We start from the raw sequence: 11,963 nt of genomic DNA on the forward strand, positions 1-11,963 counted from the left end.
ATGTAGTAATTTCTCTATTTGATTAAATTACTCCCTTCGTTGTATTTTAAGTTTCTTTTACTATTTTTTATTGTCTAAAATTATTTTGCTCATTTTATAATATCAATACAACATTTATTTATCTTTTATGTTAACATATCCTTATTTATTGTATTTCAATAATCTAAATACTCCTCTAACTAGAATTAACAATGATGTTTTAGTAAATAAAAAATATTTTACGATTAAAATAAAACTATTTATTATATTCGTAGTATCTATGCAAAACTCAAAAGAAAAAAAGAGTAATAATTTATTTATTTGACTTTCACATGTTTCTTTTTTAAAAAATCTTCACTATAGTACACACGTTCTTCAGCTATATCTTTAAATTTATGTTAAAAACACACCTTGATTTGTGCCAAAAAACGGTTTTAATAGCATTTTCCAAAAAAGTTTAATAAACACGAATCATCGGAGCAGGGCCGTTTTTGGAAATTTGATGGTCTAGGACGAACAAATAATCTGGGTCCTAAATAAGAGTATATAAAAAATTTAAATTTTCAAAGTGTGAAAATAATTTGCTTGAAGAGGATAGTTTTTAGTACTAAGTCAAAAAATAATCTTCTCTAAAAAAAAAAAAAGTTAAAAAATAATCTAACAAAAACAGCAAACAATTTCTATGGGCATTTCTAGATACTAAGTCACTAATAATTGTGTCTACATCAATAGTATGTTCTATCATATTTATCTCAATACATAAAATGACTAGATCATTCAACCTTTCTTGTGACATTGACGATCTCAAATCGTTTTTCAATAATTTTATGTCTAAAAACTTCTTTATGCCACAATCACCAGCATAGGTAAGAGAATTCGAGAAGCAATTGACATTTGGATAACAATATGCACCTTTGACAAACTGAAGAATTTCAAATGTTGACATCAACATATGTGACACAAACATTTGTAACACCTTTAATTTAGAAAAATGATCATTTGCATCAACATCTGACAAATCCTTATGAGAAAACACAACCTTAAAAGTTGTGCAAGATCTTTTAATTCAGCATTATCCAATGATTTCAACATTCTTGCATTATAGGATGGTTTCTTTTGACGGAAGGGTTTGGAATGCTGAAAGGCTACGGATTTGAACTTTCTTTATAACATCACAAAAAAATATTTATAGGTCAACAAAGAACTAAGTCCATTACTAACAACCACATCTCCTTTTTTTTTTGGTTACACAACCACATCTCCTTTAAAATTGTAGTAATATTTTTAGGGCTTAATAAATTCTTAATTTTTTGTTGGGGGCCAACATTTCTTACTTATATTTTAAGGCCTAGGACGGTCATCCTTCTTACCCTGCCTCATATACGACCCTACGTTGGAGAGGACCCTTACTCTTTTTTCCCTTCCATAATTTAATAGCATTTTTCAAAATTTTGTTAAAGAGTATATATATTTTATTGTTTAATCATATGTATGTCAAGATTTTTTTTATAATCCAAATAAGACAAAGAAAAAAAAAATTATTTGCAAGTATCAAGGATATTATTGTTGTTTAATTTAATATACATGAATCATAATGTTTTTCTTTACGGTCGTGAATCATAATGTTACTGTGGCTGTTTAGGTATTACATGATCATAATGAACTCCATAAAATATATGACTGAATAAATTTTCATTGTTTATTATGGGTTTTCCCATAATTTCTCGTTTGTAATAAATAAAATTGCATAAAAAATGAATCATTTCTAAAGTTTGTCTAGCTATGCAAAATTATAGTCTATTTTAAAAGTAGTATGTCTTTGTTCAAAGTCAATTAATTTTGATTTAAAACTATTATTTAGAATTTTAGAGTATTTATTGTTAACTGATTCAAATCAAAAGAAAAATAACGAGGATAAAGTAATATAGAAGGATAACTTTGGTTGCAAGTGAAAATGGCTAATGCATATGCTTGAGTTCCTTGCTTTTAAGGATAATCTTTTCTTGATTCAAAGTTGGGTCACAGGAAGGCCAAGTGCTTCTAAAATAGCTTGAAAGAAATGAAGGACTAAGTGTAACTCATCAAGGTGTTTTAATGTGTAAATTGTGTTTTAATAAGCGGCGACATTTTCACTACAGCTACCTCATGGCTTGCAACCGGAGTCTTCCCATCAGATTTGAATGCGACACATATTGTTCTTGCTCCCAAAGGGGATAATCCAGAGTCAATGAAAGACCTCTGTCCCATATCTCTTTGCAACATATTGTACAAAACCATTTCCAAGGTTTTAGCGAACCGTCTGAAGCCTCTGATTAATAAATGGATTTCTCTAGAGCAAGCAGCGTTTGTGCCTTCTCGTTCGATAATGGATAACGCGCTCACAGCCTTTGAAATACTACATTATATGCGCTGCAAGCATAAAGGAAAAAAAGGTGATGTAGCTCTAAAACTTGACATTTCGAAGGCTTTTGATAGTGTTAGCTGGTCATATTTAAAAGCTATTTTGTGTAAACTGGGATTTTGTCACCAATGGATCACTTGGATGATGATGTGAATTTCAACTGTAGAATACCATGTTATTTTTAATGGTGATCGTATTGGCCCCATCTCTCCTGAAAGAGGACTATGACAAGGTTGCCCGCTCTCGCCATATTTGTATATCATTTGTGCTGAAGGGCTATCAACTATTATTAAAAATCATGAGCTTCGAGGTAAAATCCATGGAACTCGCATATGCCGCACTGCTCCGCCTATCAGCCACCTCTTATTTGCAGATGATAGTTTTCTTTTTTGTAAGGCTACAATCTCAGAAGGACAATGTCTCAAAGATATTCTCTGCAGCTATGAACAAGCTTCCGGTCAAGCCATTAACTTCAGAAAATCTGCGATCTCGTTCAGCGCTAACACTTCCCAAGACTCTATCTCATCCATCATGGCATGCCTTGGCGTTTCTGAAGCTATTGGAAGTGGCAAGTATCTGGGCCTACCATCAATGGTGGGTCGTAGCAAGAAGGCTATTTTCTCTTACTTAAAAGATCTTATTTGGAAAAAAATGTCAAGCTTGGAGCGCTAGATCCCTCTCACGGGCAGGGAAGGAAATATTAATCAAATCGGTGGCCCAAGCCATTCCTTCTTATTGCATGGGGGCCTTTCTCATTCCTACCTCCCTTTGCGATGAGATAGAAAGGATGATGAACTCTTTCTATTGGGGCTCGAAAAAGAATGGGCGACGAGGCATTAATTGGTTGCGATGGGAAAAGCTTACACGTCACAAAAGCTTAGGGGGCCTAGGCTTCCGGAACCTAGAAGCTTTTAACCTCTCTATGCTTGGTAAGCAAAGTTGGAAACTCTTATCCGACTCAACCTCTTTACTATCAAGGATCCTCAAAGCTAAATACTACCCGCGAAGGGATTTTTTGGATGCCAACCTCGGCCATAATCCAAGTTATACATGGAGGAGTCTATGGAGTACACAATCTTTACTTACCTTGGGTCATAGATGGAAGATAGGTGATGGTTCTCAAATTAATTTGTGGCGTATGCCTTGGATTCGCACCCTTCCTAATCTCAAACCGACTACTTCGCCGTTGGTGCACCATGAGGATATTACAGTTAATTATTTGTTGAACCCGTGTTGGAATTCTTGGAACATCCCTTTGGTACGGTCATTGTTCAACCCTTTGGATGCTGCATCAATCCTTTCCATGCCTCTCTTCACTCGAGATTATACCGACAGACGTATTGAAGTAGATAAAATAGTCACAATGAAGGGGGGGTTTGAATTGTGACCCTTTAAAAATTATCCTGAAACTTAAAAGTGATTCTCAAGTAGTTTACTTGGAATAGTTAAGTTAACTTTCTGACTTCAGAACGTTTTGAAGTTCATACACAAAAATAGTTTAATAAAGTAAATGTGCAAGTGTGTGTTGTGTATACTATAATTAAAGAGTATGGAGAAGAAGGAAAGAACACACAGAGAATTATAGTGGTTCACCCAACGTGGGCTAGTCCACTCCTCACAATCTTGTGAGAGTTTCCACTATGGTGCTTGAAATAACCTCTCAAGTCCTGCACCTTACAATCGTTGTTCACCTAAACAATTACAACTCTGTATTCTCTAAGCCTCAGCAGGCTTGCACCTTGTTGCTAAGTTAACCACTTAGACTTTTACAACCTTTGCTCAAACTAACACTTTAGTACCCCTAAAGCTAGATGAGACTTTGTTACAATTTGTATGGAGGTTGAATGTTTGTGAATCAAACAGAAGAGAAGAGAAGAAAGAAGTTATCTTTAAGATAACAGATTGTATTGATTTGCACTAAGTAAACGAAAGCCTTAGAGATTGATCAATTTCAGTTTTGCAAGAGCTTCAAACAATCTTTGTTGTTTTCTTGTATGCTTTGCAATGGTGCCAGTTTTGCTAAGGCCTTGATCTCTATTTATAGAGTCTTTGGGCTCATATAGCCGTTGTAGGGTGTCCAATGGTGTTATGCCATGTGTCCTGGGTCCCACAAGCTTTAACTTGAAATTCTGGGCAAACATTCTGATCTCTGATGAACATCAGAATGTTGTTGTGTTCATGATGATCTTCATCTGGGTTCATCATGATCTTCATCTGGGTTCATCATGTATGAATGAACACATGAATTTCTGGGCGTGTCATATGCTTTTCATATGAATTTCTGGGCAACATTCAAGGTATGGGCTTTTCCACATACATCAGAATGTTCCTTCCCCAGGTTTGCCTTGGGACCGGTGCAGGAAAGATCTAGTGGGATTCTGCATCTTCATGCCCATGCTTTGAGGGATTGTGTGGTCCTTGTACTGTACCAACTCCCATACGTGTCTATCTCTTGTTGATCAAGACAGATTTGCTTTTGCTTTTGCCTTTTGCTTTTCACCTACTGTACTGTTCATAAAGTAAGCATGTGCAGAGCTTGAACATTCTGACCATCAGAATGTTCCATCTGTTTCACTTAGGATGATTTGTAAGACTACCATTTGATGTAATCAAATCCTAATAGTGAAACAATAATGAAGAGCAGTGATTTTAACATCTAGGATGATATTCCCTTGTGGAATATTCCTAGTACATCAATGTTCATAGTCTTAAATGAACATTGAATACCTTCTTTGACATAACCTTGTATATGCCTTTATTGCTTGATTGATCCATGCAAATGTACTTTCCTGGACATATTCCCATGTCACATGTGCTTTGCATGATCTTGATCAAAGTTCTTGAGACTCTTGGCTTGTATAAGAACAACCTTCTGATCTCTGCTTGAACATTCTGATCTTCGAGCAACATTTTGATCTAACTTTCTGACCTCAGTGTTAGATCATGAATTCAAATGTCCTTTGATTTCTTGATTCTTGGTATGATTTAAACCTTGTTCCTGTCTTAGTAAAACACTCAAGAGCACAAGTTAAATACCAAGGAATTAATCAAAGTCCATTAATTCTCTAATCATATTGGTTTATTATCTTTAAAATTAATTTAGGGATTTTGCCTCAACACGTATATGGAAGGCTACTGCTGATGGTACATACACCGTTAAATCAGCTTACCGCATATGTTCGGACCTTATCACTGAATCCTTTCCTACTAGAAGTGAAACCCGCTGGAATTCTATTTGGAAAATGCAAATTCCACCGCGTGTTCGCGCCTTTTTATGGCGTTCAGCACAACATTGCTTGCCTACTCGAGCAAACCTCCTTTCCCGTGGAATTTCTTGTGATGACTCATGTGTATCCTGCGATCAATTGGCAGAAACACAGATGCATGTTTTCTTTGTATGTACGAAAGCGATCAGCTGCTGGGAGTTGATTGGTGTCCGTCACATCATCCAAGATCTGCTCCTTAATGCTAACAACTTTGCATCTATGTTATTTGATTTAATTGACAGGTTATCCACACAACAACAAGCTCTTGTTGCAATGACCCTTTGGAGCATGTGGAAAAGTCGTAATGCCAAGCTATGGGAGTCTACGGATACCTCTCCCTCATATATAGTCACTCGCGCAAAGGACACACTAAATGAATGGAGTTGTATGCAACGAGCAAAGACACCAATCCACAACACAAATTCAGAGCACGCTTGGATCAAACCATCGGTTGGCATGATCAAATGTAATGTAGATGCAGCTGCTTTCGACAATAACTCTGTTATGGGGTATGGTATGTGTTTCCGTGACTCTATGGGTGTATTATTACTTGATAAATCAGACTTCTACTACTCATCGGCCACTGTTTTAGAGGCTGAGTCTTTAGGCCTTCTAGATGCTATCAAAGTGGCTATCTCACATGGAATGCGTGACATCATGTTTGAGACCGATTCAAAAATCTTATCTGATACTATTGCCACCACCACTATTCCCATCAACGAGTTCGGTGATCTTGTAACTCAATGTAGAAGGTTACTTCTTAATAGACCCGACTTTGTAGTGTCGTATGTTAGGAGGCAAGCAAATAGAGTTGCTCATAGTATTGCTAGAGCATCATTATCTCACCCTAGGCCCCATATCTTTCATCATGTAGCACCTACTTTGTATCCGTTAATTTTTAATGAAATGAATTAACTTTGCATTTGCTCAAAAAAAAAAAAAAAAGAGAAATAATATTTGAACAACAACAATTTTTTCTCTTAAAATTTTTGGTGGGTGAACTAAATAAAACACACCACACCAACATAATCTTTTCTTTTTTTCACCCAAAAAATGAATGGATAAATTTGTTTAAAGGGGTTGCGACTGATCATCTTGCAACACACCACGAAACGACGTATCTGTTCAACAATAAACGAGGGACAAAAGTATTACTCATTTCACAAAAGTATTCAACAACCATTCCATTCTACAGGTATGTGTCTTTTTCCTTTTCTTTATTGGATTTTATTTTGTATATTATATAGTTTTATCACGTGCATATTACTTGCATCACCACCCAAAAAAAAGTGCATATTGCTTAGAGTAGTGATAGGTAAACCACCATAGGTGGCATACCATCATTCTACACACCCCATGTGGCAGGGACAATTTTGTCCATCAACAAAAAATAAGGGATAAATTTGTCCTACAATATTACAACTCTCATCACCCTCTTCCACTCTCTCTCTTCTCTATCCTCCCTCATTTTTTCAACAAAACCAGTCCCCCACCAACAAAACACAGCCACCACCAATCACTCTCTCTTTTCTCAAAAATGCCTCTTTTCACCGGAAAACACCCTCTGATGCCGGGAAACGTCCTCTGCTATGACGTTGTCGGCTTCTCCGACTAATAAAAACGCGTCGAAACACATAGATCGAGGTCGGCAGATGGAGAGGCAACCGCGTCGGAAAACTCAGAGATCGCGCCCAAAAACGGCGGCGCAACCTCATCAGAAACATAGATTGAAACAGAGAAGAAAATGTGATAGATCTAATATGGATGAAGAGAGGACGATCGGAGATGCAAGGCAAAAAGGCCAACGCCGGCAGCGGCGGAGGTAGGCGGAGGTAGGCTGGATAAAGAAGAAGAAGTGATAGTAATGGGAGATGAGGAGGATGAAGAGAGATAAACCAGTTTTTCTTTTTAATTTTTTTAATGATATTTATGTTATATTTAATATTATTTTGTTTGAATAAGACAAAAAAAATTGCCACAGTGGAGTGGTGTAAGGGGTGGATGGATTAAAAGGGTGTATGTGAAAAATTACCCAAAAAAAATGTAGGATACGGAAGATCATTTTGTTATTTTTATGTTATTTAGTTTTTTATTTCGTACATCCTTAAAAAAAAAAGTTTTTTATTTGGTATATGGTAATTAGTTTTAATATGATATTGTTTGATTTAATTGACCACTTATTTGTCTTTTTAATAGTTACTTTATTCTAAAGTTAACATATAGAGTGCAAAACATATATAAATATGATGGTCCATTCTCGATCAAAATCGGCGAACAATTTTTTTTTTTTAAAAAACATTTTCTTTATTTTATATATATAAAATGATTTTTTTTTTACATGTTCAAGTTAGATATTTGGTGGAAAGTCACTTTTTTTTATAAAAATATTTTCTTTATATTTTTATGCATCATTTTCTTTTTGCTAATACTATTTTTACGTATCATTCATCATTACATAAAACACTTGATTTTGTACTATATTTTCAAAGGATTCCATGATGTGATGGTTGATTTATAATTTTGTTTGATGCAGGTTTAATCTCCACCTGTGAAACTTCAAAGTGTGGTAAAATTATCAAATGAATCATAGGGTTCATCTTCTTGTTCTTCTTTTGCTCCTTTTCTCATTAAGATGTAAATCATTGGGTTGGTTTTCATCATCTAAGGAGAGTCATTCTAGTGAGAGATCTTATGACAACAAAGGAAGTTTTAGAGGTGCAAGTGCTGAATTCTCAATTGAGGCTTTCAATGATCCAAAGGGAATGAAGCTAATAGAGAATGCTAAGAATAAAATGGTTGGCTCAAATACTTGTTGGCAAAATGCTTATCAACATCTTTTTGCCGGATGTTCCGAGATTTTGGCTGCCGATGAGAAAAGGTCTAGATTAGCTTGGCATCTAAGTGATTGCTTTCAAAGGGATTCTGGAAGGGATTCCTTTCCTCATTGTGACTCAAAAACATCAATTGCAAAATGCTTAAGAAACTTAGATGACCTTGCTCATAAGGTTTACCTTGAATTCTACCTCGAAACCAACTCAATTTGCTATCAATTACAGTTAAGTGCATTTGCTTCTTACCAAACTATTTGTATGTTCTTTATGCAAGAAAAATAAAATAAACAAAGATTGTAAGAAAAATGCTTAGTGATATATTTATTTTTCATGAAGTTTTGTTTTTGTCTCAAACCCTAATAATGTTTTGTGTACTTTTATAGGACACATGCATTCAAACATGAAACTGAGAGACTAGTGACTGAATTGAAAAGTTCTGCGCAATATGTCGAGGACAAGTTAGATAGCATTGAAGAGAAATCCGATGATTTATTACAAGGCTCAAAAAAGATTTCTGATTCTCTTGAATCAGTTAATAGTCACACACAACTAGTAGCTCAAACTGTCAAGAATGTTGAAACTCATATTGATGTGGTACTAAGACATTCTGAAAGTGTTTACGAGCAAACTACAAAAATTGCAGCATCGCAATCACAACTAGAAGAAGGTCAAGAGGACATGAAGAGGAAATTAGAGGATGGTGTAGCATTGCTAAAGGAATCTTATAGTTATTTGGGCAAAGAAATAGAAAAGTTAAGAGATGAAGCCATTGAGATTGAAAATGAAGTGATCAAAGTTGGAGATGCTATGTCATCAAAGATGAACACGCTACAAAGCAAAGCTGAAGATATTGGAAATATGGCTGGGATTTCCTTAGGAAAACAACAAGAACTTTTAGATGGACAATCCACGGCACTCGAAGGCCTAAATTCGTTGAACGAGGTTCAATTCAAAGCACTAGAGGAGAGCAGGTAAGATTGGTTAAATTTGTATTCATAAATAAAATTTTGCATTTGCAAAGTGCTAACCTCATAATTGGTGAAATGTAGGAAAAGCCTACAATATTTTGCTGAATATGGACATAAGCAACAAGAAGAACTCTTACGACGTCAAGAACAGATGCAAGGAATTCATGATCGTTTAATGGAAAATTTAAAAACAATATTGTCTACTCAGGTTTGAAACTATAGTTTCTGGGTGTTAAATCCTTATACACATGCATCCTTACAATTATTTTGATTAAGAATATCTATTTATACTTTACAGGAAACTTTTGAGGCAAAACAAGCTACCATGTTTGTTGCTTTGGATAAAATCTTTGCTTTGCAAAATGCCATGTTGCTTGAATCAAGATTGATTAAAGCTTTCTTCATGTATGCCATATCAATCTTTGTCATTTTTATGTTGACGAGCACAAAGCAAACCTACAATGTTCGACCCTTACTTTACATCGGTAAGTATACCGACAAGTGATTTGTCTGTCTCCTAAAATGAGAAAATTAAAGGTCGATATTGTAATCATCGATCATTTGTTATGCATGTACATATAATATCAACCATTGATTTGTTCATCAACGATCGATATACTCTCTAACTCTCATGTTATGGTTTGTTTATAGAGCTTTGTGTTGCTCTCTTTGTGGAAGTATTCATTATTCGTTTAACGAATGACGACATTGAGCAACAAACATGGATAATAAACAACGTCCGTTTATTTTTTATGGCAGCTGCTTCAGTTCAACTTATGTATACAATTTTCACATATAGGTAAGTATACAAACAGATAATATATCACTTTTTGATGCAAAACTCATTTCAAGTTTGATTATCAAAACAAAATAAAATAATAGAATTGGTTGTTAATCATGCAGGGACTATGAAAGGTTGAACCATCATATGCTCCTAACACTAGTTAATGAGATTAACAACATTCAAAAATTGAAGGAGACAACTTGGGACTCTGAAACAACTGATTATGTGGATTGGTCTCGATTGCTTGATACTGATTTACCTGATGATGTGAACTGTCTTGATGATCCGGACTTTGTAGTTCCTGAAGAAGTTGCAGAGAATTCAATCACAAGCTCTATATCAAAAAATTATAATCTGCGCTCACGCAATCGTTTACGTTGATTCTTCCCACCATCATAAACACACTACTGTTTTGTAGTAATAAAAAATAATCTATGTACAACAATTTATTTGAGTAATATATTTTCATGATTTTCTCGTTGTAATTACACTGTTAAGTACAAGCTATAGTATTTGATTAATTTAAGCTATGATTGATTGACTTTAGAGGTTGTACTCGTAGTAAAATATAGTAGCAATTAGATCAGTAGAAGGGGCTAATCTTCGACAATATGGTGAATCAAGCCTTGAAGTTTTGAGACAGATGCTCCTCAAACAAGATTATTTCCAATAAGACCCTATCATTTTTGTAATTTTTTTTAAGAAGTTAAACTAACAAACTGAAATTGAGACAGAGAATCGAAACTTTGAGAGAAGCACACTCCAACATTCCAAACCAAAACCATTAAACCAACTCAAATAGGTTATTTTTATCAATAATTTTTTTTTTCATGGAATGCGATTATATGATGTGCATGATGACTTATTTCCGAATCAAGAAAGTTTAGTTTTGTTTGGATTTAGTTTTTTTTTTGGTCTACAAACAAAATGACAAATACCACCATAAATTCACACACCCAAAGTAGAAGAGAAGATCTCAAGTTCCAACTTGGAACACCATAAAAGTATCCAACCTAACAATGTTGACATTGCCGATTTAAGTCTTACGAATTGTTTAAAATTATTTCTATTTTATAGAAGTTTTTTATTAAAATAATTTCTTAGTTTTTTACTACAAAGAACTCTTCGTAAGTAGTATATGTTTATAGAGAGAATTTATCGGAAAAAAAAAGTTGTTTAAGATAAATGTTAACATGTACTATAAGATAAAGATTTTATTACTAGAAATTTGGTTTTGGAAAGTGTGACAAGTTATTTTATAAAAAGTTGAATATTAAATTTTCTCAATAAATATTTTTATTTATGAAATCCTTAACATTAATAGTACAGACACATTAGCATGACCCATAAAATAAACATACTTTTGTATATTAAAAAAAACTTAACAACATATAGGGATTCACTAAATATTGTTGAGGAAGCATTGTTAAGGAAACAAACAAATAAAAATCAATAGTATCAGCATGAAATGATTGCTGTGTGCTACAAACTTTGAAAATAACAAATATTCATAGTACAAGCACACAATATTCCAGTATGAAATGTAGTCAAATGATCGTGACCTGTGATTTTGTCATATATCTATGGACAATAACATTCTGATGCAATGCACCATATGACGACAAATTGGTCCATTTTTTTCTTACGTGAAAATTAAAATATATCATGTTCAGTATATATGATCACGTACATATCAATGTTTACTACACTACACGACGAAAAATGGTTATATAT

At 34.3% G+C, this 11,963-nt stretch overlaps 1 protein-coding gene across 1 annotated transcript; it reads left to right on the forward strand.

Moving 5' to 3' along the window:
- The first annotated feature begins 8,130 nt into the window (after positions 1-8,130).
- LOC112417249 (protein GAMETE EXPRESSED 1) lies at positions 8,131-10,723 on the forward strand. Its single transcript, XM_024772576.2, has 6 exons — positions 8,131-8,701; positions 8,861-9,448; positions 9,527-9,653; positions 9,744-9,930; positions 10,097-10,244; positions 10,349-10,723. Exons 1-6 carry the CDS (start codon positions 8,226-8,228, stop codon positions 10,608-10,610), a joined length of 1,788 nt encoding a protein of 595 aa, XP_024628344.1. The 5' UTR covers positions 8,131-8,225; the 3' UTR covers positions 10,611-10,723.
- The last annotated feature ends 1,240 nt before the right edge of the window (positions 10,724-11,963 follow it).

Source organism: Medicago truncatula, chromosome 8 (assembly GCF_003473485.1).
Source record: "Medicago truncatula cultivar Jemalong A17 chromosome 8, MtrunA17r5.0-ANR, whole genome shotgun sequence".
NCBI classification, from domain to species: domain Eukaryota; kingdom Viridiplantae; phylum Streptophyta; class Magnoliopsida; order Fabales; family Fabaceae; genus Medicago; species Medicago truncatula.

What these genes read in the sequence shown, in the direction of transcription:
- LOC112417249 (XM_024772576.2), top strand. Translation starts at nt 8,226, where the DNA reads ATGAATCATAGGGTTCATCTTCTTGTTCTTCTTTTGCTCCTTTTCTCA. An exon ending in AAAGCACTAGAGGAGAGCAG is followed by an intron (nt 9,449 to 9,526) that starts GTAAGATTGGTT and finishes GGTGAAATGTAG; the next exon opens with GAAAAGCCTACAATATTTTG. An exon ending in AAACAATATTGTCTACTCAG is followed by an intron (nt 9,654 to 9,743) that starts GTTTGAAACTAT and finishes TATACTTTACAG; the next exon opens with GAAACTTTTGAGGCAAAACA.